The 10,738-nt window shown below is 57.0% G+C and overlaps 7 protein-coding genes across 7 annotated transcripts; all 7 read left to right on the forward strand.

Annotated features, from left to right (window-relative positions):
• Window positions 1–488: 488 nt before the first annotated feature.
• Window positions 489–959, forward strand: DQ04_06041000 (DNA-directed RNA polymerase; the record flags this gene model as incomplete). Its single annotated transcript, XM_009314502.1, has 1 exon — window positions 489–959. One exon carries the CDS (start codon window positions 489–491, stop codon window positions 957–959), a length of 471 nt encoding a protein of 156 aa, XP_009312777.1.
• Window positions 960–1,521: 562 nt separating this feature from the next.
• DQ04_06041010 (flagellar associated protein) lies at window positions 1,522–3,246 on the forward strand (the record flags this gene model as incomplete). Its single annotated transcript, XM_009314503.1, has 1 exon — window positions 1,522–3,246. One exon carries the CDS (start codon window positions 1,522–1,524, stop codon window positions 3,244–3,246), a length of 1,725 nt encoding a protein of 574 aa, XP_009312778.1.
• A 589-nt stretch (window positions 3,247–3,835) lies between these two features.
• Window positions 3,836–4,531, forward strand: DQ04_06041020 (hypothetical protein; the record flags this gene model as incomplete). The annotated part of the gene is made up of 1 exon (XM_009314504.1): window positions 3,836–4,531. One exon carries the CDS (start codon window positions 3,836–3,838, stop codon window positions 4,529–4,531), a length of 696 nt encoding a protein of 231 aa, XP_009312779.1.
• A 595-nt stretch (window positions 4,532–5,126) lies between these two features.
• On the forward strand, window positions 5,127–6,329 carry DQ04_06041030 (putative UDP-N-acetylglucosamine-dolichyl-phosphate N-acetylglucosaminephosphotransferase; the record flags this gene model as incomplete). Its single annotated transcript, XM_009314505.1, has 1 exon — window positions 5,127–6,329. One exon carries the CDS (start codon window positions 5,127–5,129, stop codon window positions 6,327–6,329), a length of 1,203 nt encoding a protein of 400 aa, XP_009312780.1.
• A 445-nt stretch (window positions 6,330–6,774) lies between these two features.
• On the forward strand, window positions 6,775–7,656 carry DQ04_06041040 (GINS complex subunit 2; the record flags this gene model as incomplete). The annotated part of the gene is made up of 1 exon (XM_009314506.1): window positions 6,775–7,656. One exon carries the CDS (start codon window positions 6,775–6,777, stop codon window positions 7,654–7,656), a length of 882 nt encoding a protein of 293 aa, XP_009312781.1.
• Window positions 7,657–8,305: 649 nt separating this feature from the next.
• On the forward strand, window positions 8,306–9,448 carry DQ04_06041050 (hypothetical protein; the record flags this gene model as incomplete). Its single annotated transcript, XM_009314507.1, has 1 exon — window positions 8,306–9,448. One exon carries the CDS (start codon window positions 8,306–8,308, stop codon window positions 9,446–9,448), a length of 1,143 nt encoding a protein of 380 aa, XP_009312782.1.
• A 233-nt stretch (window positions 9,449–9,681) lies between these two features.
• On the forward strand, window positions 9,682–10,518 carry DQ04_06041060 (hypothetical protein; the record flags this gene model as incomplete). The annotated part of the gene is made up of 1 exon (XM_009314508.1): window positions 9,682–10,518. One exon carries the CDS (start codon window positions 9,682–9,684, stop codon window positions 10,516–10,518), a length of 837 nt encoding a protein of 278 aa, XP_009312783.1.
• Between the last annotated feature and the right edge of the window lie 220 nt (window positions 10,519–10,738).

A 10,738-nucleotide genomic window follows, 5' to 3' on the forward strand; every position in this document is an offset into this window, starting at 1 on the left:
CACACACACACATATATGTATAGCCGGCTCAGAACAGCAGACGGGTTCCGCAGCATTCGGCAGGGTGCTACTTCCTTGTAGTCGAGTTGCGGCGACCTGCCATTGTTGCCGGGCGTTGTGCATGTGTAATGTTTGCTTAACACGCTTTGCCTCTCCGCGTGCCGCCACGTTGGTGGGACCTCCACCTCACTCTTGACGCAGCCTCTATTGTTGTTGCTGCTGGTGCTGCCATTTTTGTCTGCTGCAGGCCGAGTGCGTGTCACGTCATAACAGAGCTCACTGCGGTCTTGTTGTTACTGTGCGAGCATGGGATACTCTTCGCATGCATACAGACACACACACACACACACACANTTTTTTTTTTTTGCTTGTTTGTTTGTGAATGCTGTAGCAAAGGCAACGGGGTGACGCCAGGCGTGAACGCACCGGAAGACGCCCAGTGAATCAACTCCACACAGTGAGGGAAGGAAGGAAGGAAGGAGTAGCCCATGGCCGCGTCAACCTCCAGCCGTGTCCTTGCGATGGGCTCGGCGTGCTGCGCGCTGTGCGGCAACTGGATGCCGCAGCAGCAGCAGCAGCAACAACACCAGCAGCACGGTAACCATCGCCACCACTACACCACAACATGGTGCCAGCGCTGCAACACTCTGCAGTCGCCAGCGCATGAAGCGTACCCACGTGAAGCGTGCAGTAACACCGCAGCAGCGCTCCTCTTCACGCCAGCGGAAATTCGCGCCGCGCAGGTTGAGGTGCAGGCGCGGGCGGCAGAGGCAACCACCACTGCCACGGTCGGTACCACGCACGTTGACAACCGAGTCCTGGAGGAGGCCTTCTGCGAGTCGTGTGGTGTGCACAGACACTGCAAGGTCTTTGCGCGACAGACACGAAGTGCCGACGAGGGACAGACAATATTTTACCAGTGTACAAAGTGCCGTGCGGAGTGGCAACTCAACTCTTAACAAAAACAACAACAAGAGCCAGAAAGACGCGCGCCACATTGCTGCGGCTGTTCGAGAAATATTGAAAGTAGCTCTCTCTCTCTCTCTCTTTCTGTCTGTGGGTGAATGCGTCGGTGTGTTTCGGCCGTCTCAATTCCCATGTGGTGATGCGTGTGTGTGTGTGTGCGTGCACTGTTGTTGTTGTTTTTGCGCTGCGAGTAACCAAGAAGAGAGAAACAACGAAATGGAGCAGAGGCGGGCTGCGTTGTGAGCAGCTGCCGTCTTGACTACTCCGCCTACTACCACCAATAATCCTCTCTTGTAACTACGTGTGAGTTGTGTGTCCGTGGGTGCCCAACTTGTGCTGAACACGCGAGCGAACTGTCCCTGCAGAGGCGTACACTCGTGTCCTCTCCCCTTGTTCTCCCACTCATGTATAATATATATATATATCGCACGCACGAACTAGTCCATTAGGGAGGGAAGCAGCAAATTGTCTGTGAGTGTGTGTGTGTGTGTGTGTGCGTTGCTGTGTTTTTGTTGTCGATACCACACGACACAGGAGGGAGAAAAAGCAAGGAATATGAAACAACTAGACAATGACAAGAAGAGACCACTCAGCAGCGCTCCGGACATGAATAACATCAACGCCCCGCGCTCCTTGAGCGCGGCGCCAGCAGCCGCAATGGTGAGCAGCAATAAAATGCTCAGCCTCTTCAATGCTACTCAGAACATCCCACAGGACCGCGACTTGGATGCCGTGCCGCTCGGCTTTCTCTCCGCAAACCGCATCGTGTCGGTGCTGGAGAAAGCGGTGGAGCGGCTCGAGCTGCTGGCACTGCTCGATACCACTGCACCAGAGGATGGTCCCCTTCAGTCGTTTCTCCCACATATTGGAGGTAACGGAGCATCAGCAGCAGAGCAGACTAAATCGTCCGCCACGGCTCCCCGCAAGGCGGCGGTGCTGCCTTCGAAGTCCGAAGATCTCTCACGCAAGACGGTGCGGGCGATGAATGCTGCGCTGGTGACAGCAGCAAGCATGCAGCGGTGCGGGCGCCCCACGGTGGCAGACCTGGTGGTGGAACAGCAGCGGTTGGAGCGGCGCTACGGCGAGCTGCTGCGGCAAACGCAGAAGGTGAATCCCAACCCGAATGAGCCGGAGCTGGATCGCAACTGCTTCGCCGCCGTGCAGGACCACGAGAAGACGGCAATCATGGAGGAGCTGCGGCAGACTTCGCGGCGGCTGCGCGAGCACAACAAGGCGCTCTTTATACAACTGAAGGACAACCCCAATGATGCCGATAACTGGAAGAAGGTGGGGAATGAGCGCTCAGAACTCATTCAGCTGCTGCAGGCCGTCATTCGCGAGATCACAACGGGGTACGGCGTGACAAAGACCGCAAATACACCGGGTGCCTTGCTGCGCAGCGAAGGCCGGTACGATCGCTCCGCCTATTCTGAGAGTATTGCCACCGAAGTGAAAGAGGGCACCCTGGCGAAGAACCGCTTCGGTAGCACGACACAGATGAGGCGGGCGGCACGCGGCCCGGCGGCGCCACGTATTCCACTCATGTCGTACTTTGAGCGCTTCGCCAAGTTGATCGCCGACGAGAAGAGTGCGCAGCGCTGGGCTGATGAGCTTGTGCTGAAGGAGAAGGAGCTGAACCAGAATGTAAAGCAACTGCAACACGACCTCAAGGCGGAAAAGGCGCTGAAAGAGAAGGAGATTGCGGAGCGGCGGCAGCGCGTCGCCGAGCTGAAGGTGAGCCTGCGGCAGGAGAAGAAGCGGCTGAAGGAGCAGAACGAAATGGTCCGCGCGGAGGTGGAGGCGGCGCACGAGACCATGCAGCGCAAGGCCACTGACGAGGAGCGCATCGTGTTGGAGGCGATGCATGGCAGCGAGTGGGAGGAGCGCGTGGAGGAGTGCGTTCACAACGACTTCAAGGAGCACCTCATTGAGCGCACCGAGGCGATGGACGAACTCGCGATGCGGTGGGACAAGAAGAACCAGAGCGAGATCAAACGCGTGGAGGCGCGCAAGATCGATGTGGAGCAGATACGACAGCAGTGCGCGGAGCGGCTGCAGAAGGCGCAGAAGGACAAGGAGGTGGAGGTGCAGCTCAAGTCGCAGCGGGAGGAGGAACAACAGCGGGAGGAGGCGGAGAGAACAGCAGCGGAGACGCAGGCCAACATGGAGTACGAGGCGGTGTCGATGATCCAGTCCGCGATCAGGGGGATGTTCACGCGGCAGGCACTCGCGGTGCTGAAGAAGAAGAACAAGAAGAAACGCAAGGCGGCCAAGGCGTAGCATGGAGAAAAACACAGCTCGAAGGAAGAAGCAAACAAGGTCCCCACACCCCGCATGCCGATGTGAGGATGAATTGCCTTTGCCGCGAGGGAGAAGAAAAAGAGGGGATGGGTTGCTCCTTTTGTTGTTGTTGTTGTTGTTCTTGTTGCTGCGTACGCTTTCTCTCTCTCTCTCACACTCTCTCGCACCCACACATATATGTGGCTGCACGCTTCTTGGCCCATGACAAGCATGATGTTCATATGTACACATACCTACACGTACACTCATTTGGGGGAAATACGGCATGAGTATACAACGTAGACTCCCCACGTCGTTGCGGCGCACGTGCGGGGGGGCGGTTGCCTGCGCTTTCCCTTTCTCTCTCTATCTATCTATCTATCTATATATATATATATATATATGTCTACCATACTCGTGCGTATACATGCATGCACGCAGGCTCTGTTTTGTTTGGGTGCATGCTGTAGTGGCGTAAAACTCTCTCTCTCTTTTTTTCTTGTCTGCCTTATTATTATTATTATTATTATTATTATTATTCTTTCTTATTACGATGGCTTGGAAGCCCCCTCGCAGCGACTCGTCTTGTATGGGGCGACGCTCACAGATCACGCAACGGCGCAAGGCCGCAAAGTTGGAGGCGGCAGCGCCGCCCTCGTCACGAGAGAAACGGTGCACCGCGCCGCTGACGGAGGAAGAGACGGCAGCGCTGTTTCTCTCGGATCTTCAGCCCGCGAACGCCACCGCTGCCGGCAGCTCTCCTGCTGATGCTCCCGTCTCTCGGACCGTGTCGAAGAATAAGAAGAAGTCTGCCACTCCGACGGGCCAATCGTCGAGCAAGAGGGGACACGCACCCGGTGGGGTGGCTGCAGCGCCAGCAACAGCAGTGGCTGGCAAAGTGGTGGTGGTGCTCGAGGAGGGCGAGGAGGATCCCACCGTCTCGGCGGAGGTGCTGCGGCAGACTGCCGCGTTCCTCGCAGGTCTCTCACCGGCGCGGTCCCAGCAGTTTTGGGCACTGCGCCAAGTGGCACGGGGAGAGAAGAGGGGCCGGTCCGCCGCACAGCTTGCGGCCCCAACACGCGATGATGATGAGGAGGAGGAGGACGAGGACGAGGAAATTGCGTCCAGTGAAGAGGATGATGATGATGATGACAGCGGCGATGCGTCCAGCGAAGCAGTTGAGCGGGCGCCACAATCCACATCACCAGCGAGCAAGACGAAGAATGCGCCAAGAGGCCGTGGCGGTGCTCTGTTCCGCAGCGATCCGGAGATGTGGGAAGATTGATAAGTGGCGCACGTGTATCCGTTGTGTGTGTTGTATGTCTCTCTCTCTGTGTGTGTGTGTGTGTGCTGTGCCACCTCCGTGCGGGCGACGCGGGGTTTTCTCGTTAATCAACAAATTCAAGGAAGCCGCTGCGACTTCTGCCTGCGTGCGTTTTTTCTTTTTTGTTGTTGTTTTGTTGTTAGGAGGGGGTGGGGGACGCTTGTGGTTCCTGTGCGGGTCTTTGCTTGGGCCTGCATGTTTGCCTTTTTTTTCCTTTGGCCTCTGCTGCTGCTGTTGTTGTTGTTGGCTTTCCCACACACATCGCCACGCGTGAAGCGCACAGACTCGTCGTGGGCCCTTCCGCAGGGGTGGAAGGGGCGAGCAACAAAAGGGGAAAGGCAAAACACAACAAAAACCGAACAGGCTATATAGCGAACAACAAAGATAAACAAAATCAAAGCAAGAAACAGCACGAGAGAAATAGAGAAGGGAGAGAGAAAGAGGGTGGCTGGGGGGTGTGCGAAGGAAAAGCAGTAGCAGCAGCAGCCAATCTGTGAGGTGCTGTTAAACACGACAGCAACGGGACGTGTTTCAGACCCGCAGCAGGGGAACGGCGATGGACGGCGCACATCACCCGATCAGCGTGGCGCTGCTCAACATTGGGGCGTCGATGCGCACACACTTCGTTGAGCTCACCGTCGCGCTCCTCGGTGGTGTGGCGGCGTACCTTCTGGCGATGTACTTCATGCAACCGGTGCGCATGAAGCTGATGGAGCGTGGCGTGTACGGCATCGACATCAACAAGACTACGGAGGAGCGGCGGCGGCGCATCGCGGGGAGGCGGCTCGGAGAGATGGACGACGCGGAGAAGCGGCTCATCGTGCCGGAGTCCCTCGGCATCCTCGCGGGTGCGGTGTACCTCTGCGTGGTGGTGGTGCAGATGCTGGTCGTCTTCGGCCCGCTGGCGCGGCAGGTGGACGGCGCGGTGACAACCATCACCGTGATGCTTCTGCTGGGCTTCGTCGACGACGTGCTAGACTTGCGGTGGCGTCACAAGCTGCTGCTGTCGGCGATCGGCTCGTTGCCGCTGGTGTTGACGTACGACGGCAGTGTCTCTGTCGCTGTGCCGCGCCCGCTGGTGCCGTACCTCCACACGTCGCTGGTGTATCTTGGCTGCTTGTACCTCGTCTACTTAAGCATGCTGTGCATCTTCTGCACCAACAGCATCAACATCCTCGCCGGTGTCAATGGCATAGAGGTGGGGCAGAGCATCATAATTGCACTCGCGTGTATCCTGTACAACATTCTGCAGCTGCGGCTTGAGAAGGAACCACACCGCAGCGGCGACAGCAGCGGGGGGTCGCTCCACCAACTAATGGCAATTGGGCTCCTGACGCCATTTGTCGGTGTGAGCATGGCGCTGTGGCGCTACAACCGATACCCCGCCCGCATCTTCGTTGGCGATAGCTACACGTACTTCGCAGGGACCGTGCTCTCCGTTGCCGGGGTGACGGGGCTGTACAGCAAGACGCTGATGCTGTTCTTCTTTCCGCAGATTATCAACTTTGTCATCTCCCTCCCACAGCTGTTTCACATTGTTCCGTGTCCGCGCCATCGTGTGCCACGGTGGGACGCGAAGCGTGACATCCTTCAAAACAGTCGAAACTACACGCTATTGAATGCCATTCTGTGGCTGCGTGGGGACATGCACGAGCGTCACTTGACCAAGGCAGTGCTGAAGGTGCAAGTAGGGTTCTGCGTTTTGGCATTCTTGGCACGTTTTCTATTGGCATCATACTTGTACGACCACGTGAACTGAGGGGGTTGTCCTTGTCGTTGTCCGGTGCGGGTCTGTGCTTGTATGTGCGTGTGTACTTTTTTTTTTTCTTTGCGTGTGGTGTGTCCATGGCTCTGATGACGCTGAGGATGGTGGTGGTGATGATGACGGGGGAGGCGAGGGTCAAAGGGGAATAGAAAAAGATTCCAATGCATCTCACTGGTTGTTGCACACACACACACACACTCTCTCTCTCTCACACACACAGAGAGAGAGAGGGAAATGTATTTCCCTTTACAATGACGCGTGCTGGAGCAGTTTGGCATTGCTTTCTCTTCTATTTACCAAATTGCCTGGGCAGTGGTGGCGGTGCAGGGGCTGCAGAAGGCAGGCACACACACATACACATACACATACACATATATATATATATATACACGTAATAAAGAAAAAAAAAAGAGGAGGGGGAGACTGCAAGGTCTATTGAATGAGGAGCGAAGTGACTGCCGCCTCCTCGGCAGTGGCTGGTGGCAGCAGCAGCTTCACCTCCTACCACTTTGCCTCCTTCGCCGCGATGGAGGTGACGGTGACGATGGTGCCGCGCTTCACGATGCCGCGCGTCACGACGGCGTTTGGCGGCCGCTACGGCCCCTTCGCCCCAAATTACCCCGTCGACGTGCCGCTCTGGCTCGCCCTGCACATTCGCCAGACCGACACATGCACCATCAACCCGCCGCCCTTCGTGGCGCTACCGTACCTTCGCGGCGTCGTGGAGCGGGAGGGTGAGAACGAGGCGACGTTTGAGTCCCTGCCGTTCTACTTCTTCGAGGTGGTGAAGAAGCTGTGCGAGAACAGCGCAGCCGCGGAGGACGTGCCGCACGTCGCGGAGGTGGTTCGCCTCGTCGACGAGGTAAAGGCGATACGGCGGCAGAAGNTGCAGCGCAGCATGGCCGTCTTCGAGGCGGAGGGCTCACCAGTCTTCATCCCCGGTATTAAGCTCACCAACATTGTGAACCACGAGCTCGAGTACCTCCGCGCCTCCTTTGCCAAGGTGCTGCAGCAGTCGGCGGAGATGAAACGGCGCAGAGAGCAGCTCGTTGGTTTGCCCATCGACAGCAGCACACCGCTGCGGCCAAGCGGCGCCCCACGGCCGTCCGAGCACGGCGGGCTCAGCAGCAGCGGCGCCGTCGAGACGCCATCCATCACGACCACACGGCAGAGCGGCGACCAGCAGATAACGCCCACACCAGACGCAACAGCAACAGTAACCACAGCATCCGTGACAGACGCGTCGGAGTTCGCAACGACTGCAACAGAGGGCTTGGCGTCGCCGCCTGTGAAGAAGCGACGCACACTTCGCCAGACGTGAGCGCGTGGTGTTGGGGGTGTTGTGCGGCGCCACACTTTTCTGGGTTCGTTGTGGGTCTTTCCCACTCGTCCCAGTCCCGCTATTCTGTCCTGATATTCGCTCTCTCTCTCTCTCTCTCGCTTTCATACACATACATGCGACGCTGGAAGTGTTGTACAAGACACCTGCAAGGGTATACATATACATATCTACACGAGCAAGGCGGCACGCTTTCCCGAAGAGGAAACCAACCAGGGTGGATATCTTTCCTTCCGCGCGCGGCAGCAGCAGCAGTGAGGGGTGAGGGTCGGCACTAGTACTGTGACATTTTTTTTTTCTTGGTTTATTTGGGCCATCGCGGCTGCATTGAAGCAAGTGACACACACGCACGCAATCATACAACGGCTGTGCGGAGTAGTAGCATCGTGACAAAACACAACAGCAAGAGTGGGGCGAAAGAAAGGAAGAAGAAAAACAAAACAAAGAGAGTAGAGTCATTGGCTTCCTCTGAAAAAGAGGGAAAAGTTAAAGCCGTTGAAGCCAAAGGTATTGCCACAAGTGCGTGAGACAGTTTTGACAGACGAAGGAAAGGAAGAGAGAGAGAGAGAGAGAGAGAGAGAGGACAAAAGGACAAAAAAGAGTAGAGCGTGGACCAAGGGTTTGTTTCCCAATGGATTTTCACCGTTCTTCCAAGCATGTCTCGTCGTTTCGCGTGCTGCTGAAAACACTACAGCGTTACCCGGGCGATATGCTGCGGGGTGTTGTTGAAATTACCGTGAACGCCCCTCTGAAGTATACTTTGTTGGAGGCGCACCTGCGCGGCGAGGAGGTAACCCGCTTCGGCACGGCCTTTACGAAGCGGATAGACACCGAGTCACGCTACACCACATATTACCGCCAGAGAGTCATCCTGGCCGGTCTGCTACCGCCCAGTGACGAGCAGCGGGGCTCCGAGAAGAGCAGCAGCGGGCACTGGAGCGACGCCGGCGTTAGCGTAACAGATAGCGCTGAGATTGGCCCCAACATCGTTACAATGGGACTCATGCCGGGAACGTACACGTTCCCTTTCAGCGTGCGACTGCCAGAGACGCTGCCGCCGTCGTACAGTGATCACCACGGAAGTGGCTACTCAAAGCTGTTGTACAGCATTAAGGCGAAGCTGTACAGTGGCAGTCGCTCACTGGTGAAGGACCGCGTGTACTTTGTTGTGTGCATGCTGCCAGTGAACCCACGGCAGTGGGTCACCGTGCACAAGAGCCTAGAGTCCGGCACGATCGCTTCCATCGCTGGTGGGAGCAGGGAGGGTTCCGCACTGCAGGACACACTGGAGATGCAGGGCATGGGCGACAGACAAGCCGAACAGGAGGATCGCGATATGTTGTATAGAGAAGAAAGCGAGTACTTGGCTGGTGGCAACTTCCTGCTGATCGAGCACCGCATCCCACTCTACAACGCGAACGTGAACGTGGACGGCATCAACGCAAACAACGGGTTGGACGTCGCAGACGATGACACAACCCCGCTCGACCACGCCGTCGATTTGGTGAAGCTGTCTAGGCGGCAGAGGAAAGAAAAGGAACACGAAGAAAAGGAGCGGAGGAGAATGGAGAAGAGGAAGAAGAAGGAGCAAGAGAAGATGAGGAAGAGGAAGCAGGAACAAGGGATGAAGGAAGCGGGGGGCGGTGGAGAAGAAGAAGCCCCTGAGGTGGGGGATAAGAGTAAGAAGGGGCAGGAAAAGAAGCTGAGCGAGCCGTCNAAGAAGAAGCCCCTGAGGTGGGGGATAAGAGTAAGAAGGGGCAGGAAAAGAAGCTGAGCGAGCCGTCGGGGAACAGCTGGGTGGCGCATGAAAGCGAGGAGTGCCACACCAACAGCCTCAGTCTCAAAGAGGACACTGAACGGAACAACAGCGCCGTGGGGAATGGAGCAAAGGTGAATGGGCACGGTGGCAACGGTAACGGGACACCAGCAGCCAACAGCGAGGCGTCCTTGCCCTTGCCAGACCCGGTGGCAGATATTGCCAGCAGCTACGATGCCGCATTGCAGGGCATGCCGTTGTGGGAGCAGAGCCTTGAGGTGCCCATCTGCGGCGTCTTCAAGAAGGGCACCGTCTCCATCTCTCTCACGCTGCAAAGCATCATCTGCATGCGGGGGACGCCCATCTCATTCCGTGCGGTTATTGATAACACCAACGGCCTCGCGTCCATCACAAAGATCGTGTTCACCCTCGTCACCGCAGTGGAGATGAGTTCACGTGTGGAGTCGCACAAATTTAAGATTCCCCTGCACGAGTACGTGGTGCACAACACCGTGAGCCGCGAATGCAAACTCGGTATCCCCGTGACGCATATAATCGTGCCGAAGAACGCCCCTGTCACCCTATTCACTGCCGGCTACTCATGCCGCACCTTCCTGCAGGTGAAGGTGTCGGGTGTGCACACTCTGAAGACGTACTCCGGGTCCGCGATGACGGAGATCCTCGTCGTGGACAGGTTCGATACAGTGGGCAACACACGACGCGGGAGGAGCTGGACGAACTTCTACCGCGGACGTGAGATCGGCCGCAACAGCGAGTGTCCCTTCCCTGATGTCATATGCCCCTTCGTCACGAGCGGTGATATGCGTATTGCGAAGGAAGACTCTTCTGGCACGAAGGACTCGGCTGAGTTGTCGTCGCCCTCCTCCTCGTCCTCCGAGGTCTCCCCGCCGTTCACACCGATGGGGTCTGATGGCACGGCATCCCCGCTGCCACCGTGCCTTCAGGAGCGCCCGCTCGATCTGGAGCACGTCGTATATTACCCCCGCCCGTTGCCTAACAACTGCACGCATTCGAGAAATCCGCTGCAGCGCAAATCGTGGAGTGAACGCATGGATGCGGACCAATAGTTTCACATGTTCTGAGGTCGACCCCTCTCTCCACTCTTTGCCCCCCACCCAATCTCAGCAAACCCCCTTGTTAGTGTTTTGTCTGCTTTTTTTTTGTTTTGTGCTTTTCTTTGAATACCAGCTTCTTGTGGTGCAGGAATACCAGGGAGACGTGGGCCTGCATATAGCAGCTGACCAAGTTATCGTGCCGATACTAAGAGGCGGAAAAGGAACCGAAGGG

Source organism: Trypanosoma grayi, assembly GCF_000691245.1.
Source record: "Trypanosoma grayi strain ANR4 Tgr_604_V1, whole genome shotgun sequence".
Taxonomy (NCBI): domain Eukaryota; phylum Euglenozoa; class Kinetoplastea; order Trypanosomatida; family Trypanosomatidae; genus Trypanosoma; species Trypanosoma grayi.